Source organism: Bombus affinis, chromosome 3 (genome assembly GCF_024516045.1).
Source record: "Bombus affinis isolate iyBomAffi1 chromosome 3, iyBomAffi1.2, whole genome shotgun sequence".
In the NCBI taxonomy this organism is placed as follows: domain Eukaryota; kingdom Metazoa; phylum Arthropoda; class Insecta; order Hymenoptera; family Apidae; genus Bombus; species Bombus affinis.
In genome coordinates, this window is record NC_066346.1 from 12311914 (window position 1) to 12336623 (window position 24710).

The 24710-nt window shown below is 34.8% G+C and overlaps 1 protein-coding gene across 4 annotated transcripts in view; it reads right to left on the minus strand.

Moving 5' to 3' along the window:
* Nucleotides 1-24710, minus strand: part of LOC126914647 (uncharacterized) — a 132012-nt gene that overhangs the window by 31982 nt on the left and 75320 nt on the right. For 3 of the 4 annotated variants that reach the window (XM_050718825.1, XM_050718826.1, XM_050718824.1), the window contains exon 3: nucleotides 3921-4013. In XM_050718825.1, coding sequence (XP_050574782.1) covers nucleotides 3921-4013 — 93 coding nt within the window. Of the gene's footprint in view, nucleotides 1-3920; nucleotides 4014-10023; nucleotides 10366-24710 lie in introns of those variants that run through there. The other variant, XM_050718828.1, reaches the window with a different exon arrangement.

Genomic DNA, 24710 nt, shown 5'->3' on the forward strand with positions numbered 1-24710 from the left:
GGGGTGAGATGTAAGTATGTGAGGTCTCGGAGTCGTAAAGTCAAAGAAGTAACGCAAATGGTGAGTAAGGGGTCGTCTCGGTTCGTATTAACCCTGAAGAAGTTTCGACCCTTCGAATACGTTTCTGGTGAATCATCGTGAGCTATGTCAGGTCGAATTCTTGGATGGTACACGTACCCCTTCTCTGGTATGCAGGGATACTTCCTCTTCTCAGAAGAAACTTTCATATTTGATGCTTGTGTACCATAACGTAACAGGACTGCATGACTTCCTTTTTCATTTTTGGACCTAGTAATTGTGGGTAGCTCGTGTGTCACACTCTCAATACTCGAAATTAAAACCTTCGGTACACCTTGGAGACTTATGATTTAAAAGAAGCATCTTGTTGCTGATTTTACCCTAACTTTTAGAGCATGTAGTAGGTGTTTCCTCTATATAAGTCATATGCGAGTAACGCATATACAAAACATTACAAATATTTATAAATTTATTTATAGTATTTACAGTAGCCTCTTATCTCTTTCCACTTTTTATCAGTAGAATCAATAAGAGAAACAGTTATCAAATTATCAAATTATAAACAGCACCAATGGGATATAAGCAGAGTAAATGGTAAAAAAGGAAATTTTTGCAAGAAAGTTCCATGAAGCCTAACCTTCGCCTTAAACTCTCTCTAATATTAGTCTTATCTAACAGTTATCAAATTATCAAATTATAAACAATACCAATGGGATATAAGCAGAGTAAATGGTAAAAACGAAAACTTTTGCACGAAAGTTCCATGAAGCCTAACCTTCGCCTTAAACTCTCTCTAATATTAGTCCTATCTAACAGTTATCAAATTATCAAATTATAAACAATACCAATGGGATATAAGCAGAGTAAATGGTAAAAACGAAAACTTTTGCACGAAAGTTCCATTAAGTCTAACCTTCACCTTAAACTCTCTCTCTAATATTAGTCTTATCTTCAGAACCCAATCATTAACTGTCCAATTCGCTATTTCTGTTGCTTAACGATCGCTTCCTAATCTTCTAACCCATCGTTTAAAGACTCCCAAAAAAGGACCAAGAAACGATACAATATATCAAACCTAGCTTCAACATGTTACTTCAGAACCTGGATCCAAAATCACACGGAACAAAAGGAAAAGAATATAGCAACAAAGAGACACACGAAACTATACAGCGCTGCCAAGCCGAGGATAGCCTACATGTTCTCGCGAACTTGCTTCGAAACACGGTACCCTCTGCCTGCCGGCAATTAACTCACGAGATTGCTAATTAACCCCGTGAGAACACTTGGGAGGATCCAACGCTTTGGTTTTCACGTCCTAACATCGGACGCGACGTTTCGTTTTATGCATAGAACGAGGGTTTCCAAGAAGTGTTACTCGCTGTACGTTTACTACAATGAACCTGTAATGACGTGGAGGGGCACTTTCCGCTCTTTCGACCAATCACAAAACACCTGAGAACGTGTTTCTCGCAGGAGAAAGGTCTGGGAGTCCGTTACGATCGCTGCCTCTGTCGAAGTTCAATTGCACGGGACATGTGCAAATATCTTTCGATCACTTGAAGATTTTGACGATTTATTTGCGATTTATAGAGACGGTTTAATACAGTTTGTTGGAAGTTTAATCCTTTCAGGACAGTATGTTCTTTTGGCATGCGAGAAGAATAAAGTTTTATTCATTGTCGTTACAATGATGCAGGAACTGCTCAACAACTTTAAATCTTTCTTACAATTTCCTAGGAGAACTAACAATTACTCTTTAAAAGAACCAGTTTCAGTCTACCAGTTTCACCTTCGTACTAATGAACAAACAGGTTTTATCGGCGAGCCCAATGAGAGACTACAAAACCTAGAGAACCGCAACTCATTCGTGTTGAAACAGTGAATATACGTACGTATAGTAAGAGATTATTGTTATCCAAAAATAGAGAGTACGATCAAGGAAGGCTAATGTCACAGCACTTTACTTGTAAAATATTATATTTTCCCACATTGTGATGATCGTCGTCAAAATTCAATGGCTACGTATCGTTAGTAATACCTTTTCCATTTCTGCAAGTTTTCGTTATAGGAACCTTTGAAAATCAATCTCGAATCAGCTATCATATTCTTTTTTCAATTTGCATCGTGTCATCAGCCGATATCATTGAATTCTCTCTGACAAAACTAGAATAACAAGCGACTAAAAAAAAAAAATCTCGATGAAATCAACAATCAATTATTAAAAAATAACGTAATAATAATAACGTAAATTTGCAATCTTTTTAATTTTTTTAACGAACTTGGTACAACGAACAATCTGAAAATTTTCCTTAAAACGTCTGTAAAAGCTTTTCTAAGAAATGCTACAATTATTTCCAAGATGTTTCGTGTTTTATGACAAATACCACAATGTGCACGACGTAAACATCAACCTTCTCTCTGCGGCAATAAAACCGAGAGAGGTACTCCTTTTCTTTAAGATTAGATTACCTACGGGAGATAGGTGCTGTAATATGAAGTGGACACGGTACACGGCAACCGTAAGGCAATCCTTATTCGTCTGAAGCTCTCGAGAGAGCTTCGGAGGCTATGCAGTATGCACTTTTATCTCGAGCGTCCCGTTTCCTCCCTCTCGGCGCTTTCATTATCGTCGTGGGAGCCAGGGAATCGCACGAGCGACATCAGTCGATGCGACACAGTCTCTGACACGCCGTTGCACGCGAAAACCACTCAAGGCTGTCCGCTTTTGTTGGCGAGCCATCGAAGCTCATCGATACGTAAAGATGTCAAGGCAGTTTTTAATGAAACCGAGATCTGCCTAGGATTATCATCGTCTCTGTTAGATTGATCTATGGATCGTGTGTCATTTTGAGGATTTTGAAGAGATCAATTAATATTTAATTGAATAGAAGAGTTTAGTTTGGATGAGTCAGGATGGAAGTTGAAATCTTGCTCTTGAGAATGTAGCTTTATAAGGAAGATTGATATTTTGTCTATGTTTAAACAATTTATGTTTTAATTCGGTTCAAAGGATATACGTAAATAAAATCTTCAATTTGAGGTAATTAGAGAGATAAGCTAAAGATAATTAATCTGTGGGAGAAAATTAAAACAAAAGTGAAACTTAAAAAAGAGACCTATGTATACTTCCAAACACTAAAAACCTAGATATCGTTATTATCACAAGATACCATGTGTACATTCGTTTTTGAAACGTAGCACTTATTCAAGTACTTGCTTCTTTATTGAGCCCTTCCTATGCTCTCCATTTTCTATACTTCTACTTAAGATTAGCATTAATAATTAATAATTTCTCCTTGCGATACATAGAAATATTTTATCTCCTACTTCAGACAAGAAAATTATTACAAAATTATAAATGAGCACCAGTGACATATAATCTTGTATGATATTCAAAACTACTCGGTCGCCTATTACAAGATATAATCACGATCGTTCCTATCTACGACTCAAAACATAATTATCAATCTCATAAATCTATCTTCGAGAAAGCATTCATTAACACAAAACATTAAACGCAAGAATTTCTACGACTTGCAATTAGCTTTCATATTAATATATAAAACATAACTATCGATGCAAGATAACAACTTAAAGCATTGACAATATAAATTCAATTCGACGCATTCTTGCTACCAATCCTACAAATAGGCCAACGTAATTTTGTTCCATTAGAATAGATGCAAGATAAATAAGGAACGTTCAGAAAAATACTTTTTTTTCACGGACAATTTGTTCGTTTCATCACGGGCTTTAGTAAATAATATCCGGTGACGAGAGACAGCCTACTATCCAGGTTCTTTCTCAAGGAACGCATTTAGCCATGTCCTACGATCTCGGTTCTTAATGAGATTCCCTCGGTTTTCTCGTTTTAATGTTGGGAAAAGATCCATCTGGCTTACCTTGAGGGCGCAAAAGATGCAGGATTCCCGCATGCAGGCGTGCCCGGAAAGCTCCCTGAAACTGCGCCGGAAGATGTCGAGGTGCCATAACACCTGAAACAAGAGAAAATGAATTTTTAAAGGCGTATAAAATTGAGCCTGCGCTCCGGCGATAACTCGTACACGCTGACAAAATATCGTAAAGCTCTGAGAAAATACCATAGCGAGGTTTTCGCTCTGAAAACTAGATATTTTATACTTGTAGAGTATATTTTCGTGGATTTTCTCCTGGAGCATTGTAAACAACGGAAGTTTTATAGTTCCGTACCTTCTGCAATAACCTTTTTGTAGATTGATAGAAATATCGTTCTGTGATTCAATTTATAGTATTTCTATGTTTTATTGCAACCATATTAGAATTGAATTATTTTGTTTTCTGTCATACTTCCTATATTTATTTATTAGTTGTATTATATACGCACTTAATTTAATTTTAGTCATTTAGTACCTCTGGATTGGATGATAATTAACATTTTGTATCTGCTAATTTCAAACAAAAAAGATATTCTTTATGTTTCATATACATCAAATTTAGACAGTTCAGATCTAATAATCTTTAATCAGGGTTGAAAAAACGAAGGACATGTATAATGGAAACTTTTCCTACGATTATAATATTATACACTTTTGTACAGAATTGTGCTCATACCATATCTCATACGCAGTTTTTATACATCTTTGCAACTCCTTTTCATCGCGATATAATAACTAATAATACATTTCTGGGATCCGGACATATCGAACAAATGAAAAATACAATGGTGTGGATGTGCATGCAATATAAGGAAGTAATATGTAAATACAACAGCATGCTGTGTGATATGCGACTCTGACCACGCACGATAGTAGTCCACAGTATCGTGAGCACATTATTATTCCGAGGGAAAGTAAATCACAATTTCCGCGGCCATGTCCTGTAGCATAGCGGAACATTATTTTCGCCTTTCCGGTCTGACAGGCTAAAATATCCGGTATGTTCCTCAAAATCATACACTTTACGTTTGGTAAATTATCAAGCAACAAAATGGCGAAATTAATATATCACCTGATTGTATCGTGTAACTGTTAAAATTAAAATTTTTAAAATCAAATTCGAAGTTCTAATAATAATTCTCTGTGTAAAATCGTAAATGTACAAAAAAATCTAGTTCACTTTAGTTATAATATTCTTTCAACATTAATTAATTAAATAAAATACATTTCTACTTATACTATTTATATGATAAAAATAAAAGATGTTTCAAAATTATTAAGCGGGATTTTGTGCAACGTTAAAGTGAAATATAACAAAAACGAGGAAATATCGTGATGGCCTAATAACGCGATATTTTCGGCTAATAGCTTTAAATGATAATTAGTTGGACGAGCGAAAAACACGACGAAAGAAATTGCCTTTCATGCAATTAAGTTAATTGCAGAATTCGAGATCGCAATAAAGCGCGTTTATCGCGATACCATGGATCCGATTTAATTAGCTGTAATGTATTTTTGCGTGGAAGAAGAAACATGGGACTGGAACGCTAGCTACCTACTTTTGTGGCTCGCGTTCCCTCCGAATTTATTGGAAGTTAATTCGATTCGAAGTTCATTTATGGAACCGTGCTAATTCAATTAAACAGGGAGAATGGGCGCGTTGTAAATTCGAATTAATTTTTTCCTCAAACGTCTTGATGCTCCGGTTGAGTCGAGGACAAATGTTAAGCAAAATGTAGAAATGATTGAAAGTGTGTTCGCATAATTCTTTAAAAATATTTACTTAAGAACAAGTTTTGGTAACGTCCTTGATTCCTTGAAATGAAGAGAAAAAGTTAATTCAGATTCTGAGATTTTAAACTCTTTAATCTGATCTTGTTCGTTTTACTGCAGAAATTTTTATGAGTGTGTCAGAGATAATGTGGCAAATTGAGAACATCAAATATTGGTTTACTCCGTGTATCTTACGTTTCAACGTACGATATTTTTGGAAAATATTCTAAATTAATATTTAAGCTAGATAATATAAAAAATGTTTGAAATTTATTTCACTCCTTATTTTAAATATTATAGCAATTCTACTTTGAATATTCTATTCTATATCGAGATAACATTCTATTTTGAGTATTTCATTATATCTGGATATTATATACCTTTAAATTTGTCACAAATAAATTAACATCCGCAATGTATTCATAAATAAATAATTCTACCAAATATATTTCAAATAAATATTTCATAAAGTCGCAGATTAATTATAATATGAATAAATAATGAATAAAATATATAAGAGTAATGGCTGATATTATATTCTCAAAGGATCTGTATAACCTAAGAAATCCATTGAACCCGCCTCATTCATGTTCCGTATTACGAGATCCATGGCGTTCTCTTTTTTCTCCAGCGTTATCATAAAAGGAAGATCCAGGAGTGGTGTACACGTATATGCGGGAAAGTGTTTTCATTGAATGGACGTGTTTTGAAAGACTCGTGAGACCCAACAGGTGAACCAGGGTCCTTCCTCAGGTAGGAGCGTATTAACATGACTTCCAGGTCAAGTCAAAATACAGTGCTCGAGAGACTAGTGCACGATTTGGTTGTTATAAATCGTTCTTCAATGCACCTCTTTATTTTTTCCCCTATCAAAGGAAGACGAATATTTCGACGATGTAAAATATGAATGACAATTTATCCGTAAAATTAATATTTAGATAAAAATTATATAGCAAAAGCTATTTAAGCAAATAGAATAATTCTGTGAAACTTTTGTGACATTGCCATTATATCAATTTTACAAGATTATACATATACGTCCTCCTATGTTTAATTTTCTTTTTTACCCAAGAATACAAAAAGAAAATTATTTAGAATTTATAGAGATAAATCGTTGAAAAATGAAATAACTATAGCTCCGTTGTTTATAAAACAACGGTAATATTTACTGGTCTCACCTCGATACATATTAATTGACAACTAATCAACGTGTGAAGCAATTAGTGAGGAAACGTTACGGTAACAGTTACTCATTCTGTTTGTAGAGATGATTGGTCGTTCTGTTACAAGAAGATGGAGTAATTCATTGCGAAAGTCATCAATCAATATCCCCTTACTTAATGAAATCTGATGCGGTATCTTTCAACGTAGCGTAAAAGCATCATAAAACTTTTATCTCAAAATTGTCCACTTTTACAATTTTCCAAATTTTCCATTTATGCCTTTCAACTGATCAATGAAACCTCTATTTATATCTTTATACTTTCCCAAATTTTTTTAACTTGTTCTTAATTGAATCACGATTTTCTTTTTATTAACTCGTTCCGGCAAAAGGAAGTCTCATAAAAATTACATTAACTCTTTACAATTGCAAACTGTGCTAAATACCTAATTATTGTTGCATGACTCCGAAGCATTCGTTCAGGACTGCTTCGTGAAACGCTCCGGTGTTGAGGAGAGAAGCATGTGTATTCCTCTACAGACTTGCAACCTTGTTAAATTTTCTTTTTCCAAGTTATGTTATAATTCAATATATACCATAAAACGGAATTTCATCGCATACAGATTAATCTAAAATAAAGATACAAGTAACTGGAAACTTGCATCCTTCATAAATTAAAAAGACACTCTTGTGTAAATTCAATCTTTGATTTTATCTCTTTATAAGAAAGCTTGTCTACCTTTCTTCCGTTATCAATCATTTTCTTTATTAACTCTTCATAATCGTATTAGCCAATATAATGGATTATTAGTAACAACATAATATTAAATATCAGCAACGCTATTAAAAATCGCAAAATAAATATAAAATTGTTTGTTTTTTTTCTTGGATGAATTAAATGTTATAATCAAGCTTTTAATTACTGCTCATTGTTCTTAACGTCTAGATAAAAGAATCGTATTAAGTGAAACAGAATTATCATGCAATCGTTCTTTTGAAAAAAGATGATGGATGCTTTTGAAATAATATTAAAGCGTGATCTACTACCGGAAAATTTTTCTAACAATACACTGATGCGATATAAGAATGCAACAGCGATTTCATCTTTGCATCAATTATTATTGGTCATAAGTCAATCCACGTGATGCCATGCGAATCATAAGCGATCCACAATGTTTGTAAAATTGCTTCATTTTCGAGTCGCTGCTTATACTTAATTAATCGTCATAATGTTACTCTTCTCTTACGATTCCCTTCACTTCTTCAGAATCCTACAAAAAAGTCTTTAACTTCACGTAGCGGCGGTAAGCATATTGTATATAAGTCATCGATTTCATCACGAAAGTACCTCGTTTCCCACCGGCGTATCTGATTTGCATGCGTAACCGACAATTTCACGCGATTTCCATACGCGATCGACCCCATACACGCGATGGACTAATCGCTAAAACATCTAAATAGAAAAGCTGTAGTGGCGCGGAAACGCGTTTAATCGCATTGCTCCAGAAACGCGTTCATTCACAGACGACGAGAGGAGTGACAGGAAAACGAGAGGAAAATCGATCTCGAGTCGCCGCATAGTTTCAAGTTTCTTGCGATTTCATGAACCGCTGCTGTTGCCCACCGTTTATGCTATTATCGACAAACCGCATGAATATTGGCCACCTCGAAGTTTTAATCGCTCATTTCGAAACGACCGCCGGTACCGGGCTCCATTAAATGTGTGTCAACTCGAGTTTTCTCCATTTCGAGAGTTGTTCACACGTGACAACGCCTCGTTTAGATCGCGAGAAGTTGGGACACAGTGAAACTATTCGGAATTCTTGCATTGTTTAAGATATTCGGCTGATTTGAATAAGCTGCTTTTGCAAAATTGGGATATTTTGATAGCTAATTAGGACCCATGTTGAGTACTTCGATAACCTGTGTATAGATTGTTTGTTTATTAGTAGATTACAAATTAGAACCTACTTAATTTTTGTATTATGAGAAGTTCGACCATAGAAATTAAGCGTAAGAGAAACTTTGTAAAAAAAAACTTCACGCGTCTATAAATAGAAATTTCTAAAAGTCAATATCATTTTTATATGTATTAACGGCGATTCAACGATCTATTATCAAATATGAAATTTTATTGTCGATTTTATAACTTTAGATACTTTCAGCTTAAACATTGAATATATCGATGGTAAAATAATGTCAATATTCGAACATTTTAGGGACAGAAATAAATCCCAAAATACAACGAACATCTCGGCGATACTTGAAAGTTCGAATATACTATACCCCGAATTTTACCTGCCGTTTCATCTTATATTTCCACTCCTCTAAAAATCCATCACAGTCAAACCGCTGACCACAACCACAACCTGACCCTCTAGTTCCATCCCTCGCGTGAAATTCCTGAAACCTTAAAGCCGCCACACTACAAAACGTATCTAGACAACAAATCCTCCGGGACGGAATACAAGCAAGCTCCGTATATACGGCGTGATTTAAACGAGCGCGACCAGACATCGAATCAACAGGTACACAGCCTCGGGATCGAGATACATGTAACGGTATATGCGTTATTCCAGTGTATCGAACTGCATCCAAGAAAAGTTGATCTTAACCACTCAGATATGTCTATACGATCTACGGTCTATGATTGCAAAATTAACGATAATGTAGTTACATAGGTGGCTATAAATCGCTATTAGTAACGAATACGTTGCCTAGGTGTGCCGCAGGTTCCACATATCTTAATTTTGATAATTCACAGAAAGACGCAAACGTATTGTATAATAAATATACTTTAGACAGCGCCCTCGAACTCGGTTTTTCTCTGTGCTTTATTCTCTTCGTCACAGTTCCCGCATTACTTGGTACGACTTCTCGATTTTGTAATATTTAAATCGCGAATATTTACGGTTGATATATCTACTATATTACCAAAAATACGCATCTTCTCGATTAAAAGAGAGCGAGTATAGTATTTGTTATGATATATAGCGGGTGAACCAAACGTCTACGAACGTTATATTTCCCTAGCTGTTTTTATAAAAGTACCAATCTGCATAAACATGAGCAGCCATTTTTCGGGAACCAAGGGCAAGTTAGCGAACAAACGATCTAATGCGATATTTCATGAAGCAACGTGGAAAAGGATCAAACCTTGGCGATCTGGAAAAGGGCTTGCCTCCTTGGCCTCTGATCTTGCTTCATCCTCGTCCTTTCTCGGCACGGTGCCAACACGAATGATCCTTCTCTGGGCGTCGCGAGACGTCTCTTTCACTGTCCACCGATTACAACTCCTCGAGATCATCCACGATCGATTTTCAATGGATTAAGGACGCTAGCACTGTACATGATTCAGCCGTTCTTTTTGTTTTTTGCTTTCTTGATGAACAACACGAGAGCACAGGACGATACACGAGGGTCGCGCGTAAAGCAACAAGTACTCTCTTAGCCGGGCGTCGGTGCAACAATGCCCGGATAGGGCTGGGACCGCACCGCGCCGACAGCAGCGCCCATGGGACTCCTGCGGACAGGTTGGGAAACGCGCCAAACCTGGTGATCACTACTACGGACCCGCGTTCGTGCTACAGTCACTGTCGTACGAGGTATAGTAAGATCGTAGTACGCTATAGTATACGAAGTTTCTGGATGGAGTTGGAGACTTCAGGGACGCAGGCTCCTTGAGTTCTGTTTGAGAGTCCCAGTTTACATATTGGGTGTACATTGAGCATTTTGCAGTATGTTTTAGCATTATTTAGCACGTTGTATAATCGTTTCTTTTTTAGGGCGGAAGATTGGTTTGAGAATATTTGAATGGGTTTGGAGATTTGTTTAGGAGATTGTTTTTTAATTACTGAGATAAAGATAAACGTGTATTGGATGTTTTTAGAGTGTTATGGAGTCATTTCTTTCTCGAGGGTGGGAAATTGATCTTGGAACGTTTGAATAGGTTTGGATGTTTGCTTAGGGAATTATCAAGGTAAAGGCGTGTCGTTGGAGATTTTAATTGATAATTTTGATCAAGACAAATATTGCGTCTTTTACAGTGTGATATTTATTGATATTTGTCTTCGCATAAAAGTTGGATATGCGATGTCCTTTGATATTCCTGTGCTTGCTTTTAAACGTAAAAGATTGGATTTTCTAGCGTATGGATAAGTTTGAGAACTGGCGATTAGAGAACGATAAATTACTTCTAACTGTATGACATACTTAAAGCCCGCCATTGATGATCTTGTCTCTTTTTATATGCCAAAAACATCACACACTATTAATACGCGTAATAAAACATGGGTGCAATTGAAAGTTAATAATTTCTACAAAATATCAAATTTCATTTAAACTGTAGATATTCTAATACTTTAGATAGACTAATTCTTTCAACCTAAAAAACCATAAAAAATAAAAGATCAACCTGAATAAAGGCCCTAGGAAGAATCTTGGCAAAAATATAGGCGGGTGCGTCCCTGTTGTTTACTACAGTCTACACACAGCCATCATTTTTACTACGAGGACTGCAGCGTGGGTGAGAGGGCCGGGGTCAGTTGTAACGTGAAAAAGAGAGGGAGAAAAGGGCGGTTGGGTAGGGAGAATCGGGTTTTCGAACGGGCGGAAAGGGGAAGTGGTGAACAGGGCCACGGAAAAGACTCACAATGTGGTGGGGAACAGGGAGACACCGATGAACGTATAGTCGTATAGTGACATAAAAGATGAAGGAAGGGGTGATAAAAGGGGTAAAGGGGAAGGGAAGAAGAGTGAGCCCATCACGACACTGACAACGTTTTACGTTACGCTACGATGCTACGAGATTGTTACGCAATTTGATTCGGGAAAGAATGAGTAATTTTGGGAACTCTTTCTCCTTCGTTCGTTCCCTTCCTTTTTTTCCCTCGAGGGCTGTGTCGATTCGTATCTACCTTCAATTTCTACGTTTAGCATCCCGCGGCAATTTGCACCAGGGACTTGTTCCTTTGTGGGCGTGTGAATCGTGAACCAACTTTATTAATCGTGTATACGGGGTTTTTCTGTGTTCATTACGTCGGTGAATGGGCGTACTATTTGCGTACATGTTACTACATTAATATTAATCAGAAAGTGTGTTCTTCGGCGAGATTTTTTAACCATCAATGAAATTCAATTTCTTAGGATCTGGTACGTGATTTTCTATAGATGATATTAGTCAGGAATTGAAGTTTTGTTTTCACGATGATTTCAGTAATTTAGCTCTGTTATTATGTTTAAGTGTAGGCGTATGTGACTCGAATTTTAAACAATTTCCCTTTATTTCCTTATTTGATGTGTATTTGAAAATGTACGTGTATAGTAGATTGAAGAGGGGCTTCAAAAGAATTTTCTTTTGTCCTTTTTTATTACAAGTGTACGATTATCTAACTTGAATATTTTCATCTCCATTTTGTGTAATATTTATTTAGAAATTAATTTTTATTAGTTTTCAACGAATTTGATCAATTCGAATCATATTGTTTTTATGTAAGTTTTCTATAAAGAGTTTCCATGCCAAGAACGAGGCAAATTAACATCTGTTTTATAGAGAGCGCTTTCCTTACCACAGTAAAACACTGTAATTTTAACCAATTACCACAGTATCCATAAAAAGATATCATTTCCAAAACACTGTTCATAACGTCCAAAAGACACAAATTTGTTCCATTTGTTCGTAACACATGACTATCCAAAGGACTCGCATTATTCTCTCTACAAGCCGTGTGTAAATTCATATGGCGAATCAATAAACAGTAGCAAATTTTTCTGAATACTCATAGAACGTAAGGAAGGCTAAAAATTATTGCGTTACTGATTCTTGCAACAGAGCTCATTCCATTTGTCCATAATCGTAAACCCTTCGGCGCGTGAAACGCTGGCACGTGTTCAATGGAAGAAAAAATTGATATTTTTAAAATATAGAGGATTGGAGACGTTGTTGTCATTCGCATGGTTCACGACCCATAAAGTGTTTGGAAAAATTTAAGACCTTAATTCAAATAAAGTGGTTCAGAGAATAGAGAATGGAGTTGAGTCGCTTTCAAGCGTCCTTTCGTTTCAAACTGGAAATACAAAACAGATTTAGCTGACGCCCTCGCAACCGGTCTTTAGATTTGCATGGCGCCGAGCTACGATTCAGGATCGTTTCTGCGCGTATTTAGTCTCCAACAAAATAAAGCTAAGTTTAGAGTCTGAGAAGAATTTATATGAATCGAAAAAGACGGACAGCAATTTTGTTTCGTAATTTATTGCGAAGTATTATAATTATTTAAATATGGAATCTAAGAATTACGACAATCAGAACAGAAAGTTGAAGTGAAATGGAAAAATATTTGTCAAGAATAATTTACGAAATTCTGTGATATTCTATACGAATTTTTTTTTTTTTTTTATTTATCAGAATATTTACAATCAATTCTCGTTGAGAATTTTCAGTAACTTAATTTGGCGTGATACAATGACATGGATTATAATAGTTTTATATTGTTAGTTCTAGTTCTATACGAATTTGAAAATCATAAAGGAATTTATGATACCATATGTAAAAAATTTAAAGGAATTTTTGATTTTAAACAGATTGGCAAATTTTGTTTTTTTAATGCAAATTATACGTATTTTCGATTTAATAAATTAGCATGTTACCTTTATCATATGATAAATCACACGTAATGTATATTGATATCTATAAAAAATGCATTGCATTAGGTAATTATTGCAAAACGTTTAATAAAGGTTTTAATAACAATAACCACGTAAAAACTACAAGAATAATATCGAATAAATGCCCTGAAAAATTTTCAGTAATTGCCCTAATTTAATTTAATGGTCCACAATGTTATAAACTAGTGTACGAAGTAACGTATGAAATTGGAGATAATTGGTAGAGGTACCGTTTCGTACTTGGCGAAGTGAATGGATCCTTTACGGGAAACCTCGTTTCTAAATACCTTTACATGAACAGGAAAGTAATAAAACACGTACTATCTAGATAAAAATAGAGTATAAAAATAAACAATCGAGTATAAATGAAATTCTAATACTTTCATGCCTAAATCCCGTTCTTTAGAAGTTTTTCCTTTTCGAATAAATATTATTATATATAATAATCATGTAATAATGGAATAGAAATAAAATTAAAATACTTTTGTATAAAATTCCTCTTTAGAAATTGGATTTCAAATCCAAATTCCTCCCACCACAATCAATATTAAAATATTAATACAATATTTATAGGATATTAGAATAAAAATGGAGTTCTAATACCTTCATAGTTAGTACGACTATACCTATGAAAGTTCTCAAATTTCTTTCTTTTTTTATTATTATTTAGTTTGTACTCTAGCTGGACATTTGGTAAATGTTTCTAACAGTTCTCAAATCTTTTTAAAAATTCTACTTCCCATTCAAATTTTTGTCTAATATTATAATGGGATGTATAATGGAATAAAAGCTCTCGAGATAACAAAGTAGAAGTGTAATTTCAATGTTCAATACCAACTTTCCTAAACTTCTTCAACAATTCTATTTTTAAATTCGAAAGCGCACATTTAAAACGCACCGAAATGCAAGCACAACTGCAGCAGTATATTTCCAGTGATCTGAAAGGAGGATGGTCTTTTCAATTAGAAGACGATATTCCTAAGCACGTAAGACGCCGCCTTTCACAGATCTGGCGCTGTGTTTGAGGATTTCCAGACGCCACTTGTCGGGTCCAACAACAATGAAAGACTTTCTTTTCGGGATAGTAAAAGGAAGAACGATAACAAAGAGACTGCCGGTCTCACGGTCGTGTCAGCCTCTCCTCTCTTTACTCGGATGCTTTGCAGACCTCCTACGCTGGCCTTCCAGCATCATAACGATATCCAACGGACAATTGTCTTAAGTATTGGACGAACTTTTGAATTTTTTTTCTGTTTTTGTAGGATAACGTGTGTTCTGCTTTTCGTCACTAAAATTCCGAGTTTTACGGACAATGTACAGAAAAAGATCCTCCAAAGAGAATATATAAAAGAATATATATATAATATATAAATAATATATATAAAGAAAAGAATATATAATGTTTATTATGTTATTTTATACTTGAATCTGTGTGTATAGTGATATAGAGAAATTGTTAAACTCCCTATGGACAAACTGGAGTCTTTTGATAAAATTTGTATTTCCATTCATTTAATTCTTATTTTAAGTATAAAACTTTTGATACATGTAAATTAAATAGTAGGAAACCTTTAGATTTTGTCAAAATTCAATAAAATTTACTAAATGTCCAGCTGAACAAATTGTAAAGTACAAATTAAATAATAATACAAAAAATTCAATAATACAAGGTATTTTATTCCATCAAGATTGAATAATATAGAAAAGCTTTTATCGATTGAAATTGGATAGCAGAAAATCATTTATCTTCAAGAAAAATCTGGTAAATATTATAAAAAAAAGTTTTATGATTTGAAGTGTATTATATAAATTTAGATACACAAAGATCTTATTTAGATCTATCTCAATTTTACCATATGTCCAAATCTAAGAGATTATAATAAAATTCAAGACTTTAGGTTGCCTGAAATCAAAGTTTATCTCATTATAATACGAACACGCAGCTTCATCGAGCGTGTAATATTTTCCACGGAAAAGCAACGTGGGCGATATGTGCAACAGCAATAGTCTTTGTTCGAGACGCGCGAATAGTTCGAAGCTATGGATGATGGACCGATTGTAATGTCTGCTTGAGAATGTCATCGAGAACTGCGTGCTTACGAACTTTACGTGCAACCCACTATCCTATTTATCGACACTCCCCCAGATTCTTTGCAAATACATCCCAAAGTATTTACACACCTATGTCACTTAATGTTAATCTTAATTGTGTTTGCAACTATTGTATACATTCTTCTGTGTTACCGCATACTTTGGTGTGTTATGTGATTTGTTGTGTAATTATAGAACCTTAACGCGCCCTAATCTGTAAAGAATAAATTTGAGTAGAGTACGATACAATGTGTGCTTTATGAGGTATAAAGCTATAAAATTATAATTTCAGAATTTAAATTGAATTGCAGAAATGTATTATACAATCAGATAAAAAAGAGCAATATATGGAAAGATAGTTCTTCAGAACTCGATAATACAAACTATTCCATCACTTTAAAATTGAACAGTATTTTTTTTTCTTTTATTATTTAATTTGTACTTTACAATTTGTCCAGCTGGACATTTGGTAAATACAAAATTTGAACAGTGAAAGAATTTTTATTCTTTGAAGTTGAGAATAGCATAGAGTTTCTTCAATTAACAAAATTATAACTGTAGTATAGATATTTTTCAAAGATCTTGAGATATATACGAGAATTAGTTGTCAGTCTGCTGAAAATAACTTTTACTTATTAATTCCAATCCTTGACTGGTCGTCAATAAATTTAGTAACAAATCAAATCCCTTGAATTTGTTCTCTCGTTCTAACAAATACAGATACACGATACGATTTTATAAAATGTCAGACGTTAATCACAAAGGAACAAGTCCGATATCAATTGACCTCGGCTATCTATGGTGTACCATTCAATTTCGAATCAGTACGATTTGAAACGCATATTACGGTTGTATCGCATTACTAACAACGCGTACGACTATCGTTTATTCATTAGCTCTTGGTACACAATGGTAATATTAAAACGCGATACGCAATAGTAAGAAGGTATAACAGTACTTTCTAACGCGAACGATATTACGATATCCGATGCGTGAAAGAATCGGCGTGCAGGGGTGTGTTGATGAAACTAACAAGCTTCGAAATTTGATGAAGGAAATGTCATGTCATATGTATCAGCTGACACGATTAGTATTCCAAGTGTCATGACATTGAATTGTAAATGAACTTTTGATGATATTACATTTTTATATTTAATTCGCTCATCGACAATGTATGTCTTAGTGTACGTACATCAGAATAATGAATAATGTGTGGTATAAAATATTGCATTTTATGCTACACTCTCACTCTATTGTATATTTTAACTTTGTATAAACTTATATTTAAACTTTGTGTAAACTATAGATTTGACAAATAATTATCAAATAATTATCAAAATGTTTTCTCATAAATATTTAATGATATTCAGAAGCCACTTTGAAATTTATATATAAAATAATACGGAAATTTATAAAATTTCTTTTTAAAATAATTTATTAATTTTCACTCAATTTTTTCATTTTCCTTCATTAGATTGTTCTTGAACAGATGACACAACTGCACGTTTTGCCAATAACAATAACCGGGGAAAAAATATATTTAATCAAATGTGGTAGAAGAAGTCACTGAAGATCTCTAAAAGGGATCGAAATCTGTTCAAAATTCTCCACTGTGAAAAATACCATTCAAGCAACCAAATACCTTGTCACCGAGTTCCTCGCCAGTTGGTATCTGTTTTGTACGAAACGCAACCGCTCGCTTTTTTTTTCTTTTTTTTTTTTCTTTTTCATCGATATTATAGCTAAATACGTGGCACGCACGTTCCAGGCGGCAATTCAACTGGCTCTTGATATGTGCACCCCTTGCAGGGTTTCACTTGCGCATCTGTCGCCATGCAACACCCTTCGATACAATGCAGGTGGTAAGTGCGTGTCCTTCGATTGAAGTTTCGTTCCTTTCGTAACTTTTACATTTCATTTTCCTCGTAATGATAGCACGCGAATTGATATTATATTGCCTGTGACAGCAATTTCATGAATTTTTTACGAAACATTTGTGTGTTCTTGTAATATAAAAAAGATGGGTGATTTGAAAAACGAAATATGCCCTAATTCACTAGAAAGCTACTTTTAAATTTAATATATGTCCTGTGGAACGTAGAATCTATTTTTTAAAAATGGACGAGCTGCTCGTATTATTAAATTGTACACTAAAGTATCCCGTCTAGTGATTCTCGTTACAACCTCGTTTCAATGATTAAATTTGCAATAAAGAATCACAGATACAGGTTAGATAGTGTTATAAGAGATGGATTTTAGTTTTAAGAAATCCAAAGGTTACTCATGTCGTTGAATTACTCTAGCACACTCTTAGAATAACAAACTAAAATCAACGCAAGGAAACTTTCACAAGAATAACATCAGTCTTCTAAACAAACTGAACTATTCAATCACTACACACTCTGCAGCAGTTGCAAACTTGTTTGCTGATACTTTCGAGAGGCACTCTACATAGTATAGCTCAAACTATAACGAAGAATTCGTTACGAATTGCAATTCTAGCTCTCAGAAATTTCCTGATTGACCTACCAATCAGACAACACTTGGAAGCGAATATTTCTATTTCAATTTCGTTTCAATAATTAAATTAGAATAAAAAGTACACCTCTTGTTCTGTCAAACGAATGAATTCTATCTTTAAGAATATTCCTGCAGTGATTTGTATTTCAATTTCATTTCAATAATTAGGTGTATAACTGAAATTAAAAATACAGTTCATATGCTCTAATCAAGAAGACTAAAGAAAAAGCACCCCACTGACCTCACTAAAGAAATAAAATAGACAAACTCAAAGATGGTATCCCGCTAGGAGTAACCATCCACATGTTATTTAGCAATTAAGCTAGAAAAATTTATCGAATGTCCAGCTGAACAAATGGTAAAGTACAAATTAAATAATAAAAAAAATATATATATGCTCTGATCTAGGAAGTAGATTCTACCTTTGGAAAATGTAAACTAAAATTTTCTAAAAATTATAATAATTCTAATTTCAATTTTATTTTAATTAAATTTACGATAAAAATTAAAGACGTTGCTAACAGATTGTCGCGAAAGGCAGATTCTCTATAAAAATCGATCAGGAATTTTTTATTTTACCCAAAAATTGGAGAAACGAAATTTTCTACAACCTGTGAGCTCGACGAAACGCAGGTGCCATAGAAGCTTCGTCAGGTTCAACAGTACTAATGCGTTGAAAAAGGGGAGCACAGGTTCACCGTTGAGGTATAAAGGGAGTCCGGTAAAAGTTTTTCAAGCCGGTGCATAGGTGCAAGGGTCGTATAATCTACCTAGAGCGTTTCAAAGCACGTCCGAAACGAAACATTCTAACCTTCAGATGTCTCGGCCGAGACTATCCTTCCGTTCGTATCTACTGATCTGTGACTTCTCGGTGGTGGTCACCTCGATTTCATCTTATGCGACTAACATTTACATTTGAAATGATATCCATGTAGCAGAGTGGAGATCCAGTTGCTTTCAGACGTTCGATGGGAACTGGAGATGTACTGGAAGCTAGACCTCTCTGTTGTCTGGTTAACGTTCGAGTTCTATAAAAAGCATTGTTCTCTGGATCCTCGTATAGCATCTCTAAAAGCGACTTTTATTCAGGAATCTTTCAAAGAGTTGCTGATATTATGAAATTAAACTTTCGTGGAGTATAAGACGTTTTTAAGTTGTAAAAAAAAATTTGTTCTTCTTTCAACTCTTGACTGGTGAGCTCTTTCAGTTTGATTTGGATATAACTTAATCACACTATCATCTATTCTACCTTTTATAACATTCTCTTCATCGTGAAAACCGTATATTTTTCGAAAACGAATTTACTTTCTTTTAATTCTTCTAGAAAATACTTCGCTATTTTAATAATTATTATATTTCTAATTTTATGAAAATATATTTTCTTTCCTTCTTCTTAAATTTCGCCATGAACTTTCTTATTGACTCAACATACACAGGAACCTAACTTCTTGTTCGATCTAATCTCTATAACCATGTAACGACACCTAAGAGGTTACAAAGACGTACAAGACGAAGGGATAGCATATTTGATTGGACACGTTGCATGCGAAACTCATTCCTTTCACCGTGATTCGACGACGAACACCGGGAATGCGTGGCTCTTCTGCTTCTACGTTGACATTTATTCCCGACTCGATGACCCGAGAACACCTGCAACGCGGCTGATTGACCTCGAGTCCGGCAACGAATCGCGTATCCGCTGGCATCATAACGAAGACAAACTGCACCGCTGTGTTAATCAAAGTTGCCGCATCAATGAGTCTGGTCGCGTGTTCGAAGTATGTACCTGTTACCTCGGGTTTGTTGAATTATGATAATCAATTCAGAGGGTTTAGCCCAGTCGACGTGTTCAGGTAATGAGATTCAGGATTATAAAATAACAACTGATAATAATATAGTTAATCTCATTGGTCTATTTAATTTTCTAATCGTAATAAATTTAGATTTCTTCACTGACTTCTCATTGGTCTATTTAATTTTCTAATCGTAATAAATTTAGATTTCTTCACTGACTTTGTTCTAATAAAAATTACTCTAAAGACTTCCAAGAATATCTATAAACTTGTTATTTGTCAAAACTTTGACAATAAACGAAGTTCTAGAACGTTTTTGTTGAAATTAGATGCTGTACAAATACTTTTTAGACTAACTATAAATTCATTTCTGCATAAATAGTTCAATTGTTAAGTTATATTCAGTTTCTAGTTTTCATTTGTAATCTAATAGCTTCTTCACTCGCATCGTTAAAATTCGAATCAAGAAATATAAAATCTTGCTGTGCAAATTCTCCTTCTCTTGATCAAAATTCTTTTTATATCATTTTATATGTCCTTCGAGCAAAGAAAAAATTGAATGTATAAGGCCAAAGCGACTCGTTGAACGAACCTCATAAGATGAACCAATCGTTTGTTCAAAAGATTTAATCGACGATTCGATAGATTAGAGGTGCGGCGACGCAGGCCACTGACATTTCGACTTCTTGGACGTGCGCACGTGCTGTTCGCTGGCGAACAGGAAGAAGCGGTAAACCGAGTGCATTGATATCAGCCTGGCCACCGTGGAGAGAGAAGTGCAATCGCTGGATCTGCGTGCACCTGCACCTGAATTGCTTTCAATAAAATTTTATCAACTCTGAGCAGCCATAGTGTCCCCCAGAAATACAGATAACTTTAAATCGAACGTTTGAACATTATCGTGGACAGTACTATCGTAGATTAATTCATTGACTTCTAATAGCGATATAAACGACTCGACTGACCTTTGGAAGTATTCTATCATTGAATGTACATATGTATATAGAGATGTTCACGATCTGCGTGCACGTTGCGTTGAATACGACGCGACGGCAGACATGATTTATCAGTATTAGTGATGCATATGATTCTTGAATTATGATGTTAGTAACCGTGGCTTCTGTTGATTAGAATGTTAAATTAAAATGTTAATTAGATGTTAGAGACGACGTTGAAAATAGAAAATGTTGATTTTCATGACATGTTTAGTGTGTTATAATTTTACGGCACCTAATTGTTTCTTCGTTTCTCTCGATCTATTTTAGCAATATTTCTGCTCCATTTTTATTAACGATACGTGTTTCTTAAATTTATTTTAAGATAATTAACTGCTCTTGAAGATATAAGTTAGAAATGCCAACAACAAAATACAATGTACATAAATATTCATAAATTATTAGAATAACTGGCATTCATATTGTACGTATAACTTAATCAAACATTTTTTAACAACATTCACCTTCCTCGAGGAAAGTTCTCCGGTGTTACAATCCACATGCTAGCTTTACAAACGTAAATACTATGGCACCATACCCATTCAGCAATGTAACATATAATCATCTGCAAACCTCCCTACCCATTAAACCAACGTCTGAGATTTCTGGAAACATTTGCCAAGCAGAAAGAGGAAAATCATCAACGATAAGATTTTCTCCATATTGTTCTCTGAATTATCTACCATCAACTTTGACGTTCATTAGTTTAACATACAACCTTCAGTTTCATATCTAAATTTATTTACGTATTAAACCGATTTTTTAAACTTCTTAGATATTTCCTAACGAGGAGAAGATGGATTTCGTTTCATATTTTCTTTCGAAGCAGCTATCATTAAATATTTAACATTCGTTAATCTAAGATAGAACTTACAGTATCATTTCTAAGCTACTCTAAACATTAAATAAATGTTTCCGCAAAATCTTCTGGAAATTTCTTAAATAAAAGGAAAGAAATTTTATGCGTTTTCTTAATTACTTAAAACTCAGTTATTAGACTCTAAACGATAAACATTAGCGCAATTATCGTATTTTTGTTCATATCCGTTTTAACTCGGAGATTTAGAAAACAAACAAAATGTTTGTTAATTTAATCGATTAAATCAAAGGAGTCTGTGATGGGAAAGACACGCAGTAGCTGAACTGCAGTAGCTATATTTTGATGGCAACAAATACAATAGATCACTGTAGACATTCAAAGGACTTCTGAATCTTTTGAAACATTTCTTAAAAGAAAAGGAGGAAAACCACGTAAAATTCTTCTTATTTTTCTCAAAATCTAACGTTTCTCGTTGCTCGTTAATTTATATGATTACCGTTACGGTTGCGCAATCATGAGCAGACCTTTCACCGAACACACAGCACAAGCAGCGATCTCTGCTCTTTTCGCGATGTTTTCGCGATTCTTCGTTCATCCTAACGCGATTCGTCGTTTATTCTGGCGCGATTCGCACGTGCGCCTCTCACCAATCGCAAAAAGCAAAAGGAACCAGGCGAAATACGACGCAGAAACAGCGCGTGGAGATAAATGATCGCCTTTCGAGGGGATAAGATTCGTTATAAATAGAGCAAACCGAAGCATCGTTTTATTTGAAACTGGTTACCATATCACGAGACCACGGCGTTGTTCTTCCTACGGAGAACGTTCATTAATTATTTCGCGGATCCATTCGTCTGGTACTGCGAACGCGATTAAAAATATCGCGGCATTCCTCCTTGCTATTGAACGACCTTCAATGGAGGATAAAGTCATTTCATAGAATTAGCATCGTCAATAGCATTAGTATTTATATTACCAATGAAGTAATTCTTTATAATAATCTTACAACAATAAGTCTATTACTACAAGTAACAGTTGACTATGCATTTGTAACATACTTCGGAAGATGAGTCGATTTTTATTGATTTTGAGTTATTTCTCGTCCATTTAAATTTCTGGAAGATGCGCTTCAACTTTAGGTTACATCGGCATCTCAATTTACCTAATCAAACGAAATTTCTGTGAAAAGTTCACCAAAACCGTTATCAAAAACACATTTCATTTTCATTAACATAATTCAAGCCAATCTTTCAAGAGTTGAATCTTCCCAGAAAACTTTCCAAATTTCCACATCCTAATCTCTTCCTTACCCTAAGCGTCAAAACAGGTTCGAACAGAGGACTCGAATGCTTTCGATCTCGAACAGAAATCAGTCACAGCATCCCGCGCCTCGTCTTTCGCTTTCTTGTCCCTCTATCGGAGGCTTCTAACTCTCGGTTGATCGAGGTGCTGGTCGCACGTGCGCTCGTTCCAGCAAAAGAAAGAAAAACGGTGATGGAGGAAAGAGAAGGAGGCAGAAGCAGAAACAGGTTTCCCCCGAACGATGTTGCGGCTGCTGGTTCACGAAAAGAGTCAACTCGCGCACGTACGCGCCAAGATTACCATGGTAGATGTTGAAATATCATGGAACGAGCCCCCGTTCTCTACCATCGAGTAAATAAGCGTTAGTTACCCCCTTTGCGCTATAATATGCAGTCACATTAATGACATAAATTATGGCACGGCTGTGACAAACATGAGTTGTGCTGCTGATGAAGCTTCATTTAAATTCCAAATTTACTTTCATTGTGTAAAATACATTTATAGAGACAGTGTGCATAAATTATATTATGATCGATTCTATACTTGTCAAAGTTAATTATGGAAATTGATTATTAAGATTGATCAGAATAGAGTTTATTAAAATAATTGTGTTCTTTCGATTAAATTTGTTGGTAACCAATTTTATTTCTTGAAAATCTTTATATTTACTTTAACTATATATTTTCAGAAAAGTATCTTTCAACCTTTACTTTTTCAATATTATATCGTCATTTACTAAACACACTAGTGCAAGCTTGCGTTTAGAAAACTATGAAAGTACATAACGAATTTAAAAGATCATAAACGTATTAAAATGGGCGTCCATGATGACGTACATATATTCATCGCTGTCCCAGATATTTAAAACTTGAAGAAGAATAACTGTTTTCTGAAGAGTCATCGTTGGATGATTCATAAAAAAATCTAAGAACCCTTTAAACAGTATTTGCAATATATTCTGAGATAAATTGTTTCTGGGTTAAATTATAAACGTCGGTATTTTCGTATCTACCACAGATTATCTATTTGATAATTCTACTTATTATAAATTACTGCGTTATATAAATATTAACCTAATATAATTATTTGGTAAAATCTTCCTACAATTGAAGTCGGTACAAACATTTTCTACTACATTGCAACGATAAAACAAAAATTCAGACTCGTCGTACACGTGGGTGGTCTCTAATTGGAGGTTAAAAGAAACTTTAAATCGAAAAACTGTAAAAAAGATCCTTCTTGGCACTCTGGAATCTAGTTACTTGTTGAAATAGTGCATTGAATCATGTGGAAAATACTTTAACTAACCACACGATGTTATGAAGAAACTTCGTACGGTTAAAGTTTTAGTGGAAAGAAGAAACGACAAGAAACAAATGCTACGTAGCAAAGTATGCAACAACCCATCAGGAACAGCGTGTTCGTACACTCGTCCAGCATGCAACAATCGATTCATAAACGCAAGAAACGGTTCCGACCGAGCGAGCATAGTCGTGCAGAGCAGCGGAACTTGCGCAAATGAAAAGCTATTTTGCAATCCTGCCGACAGCTTGCAATGAATGCCCGGTGAACGTGTGTCCAGATCAGAAAAGATGGGATTCAGAGTATCGCGGGTAACGTCATGCACGATGGAGCCGATGATCTATGGGCACTGAAGGA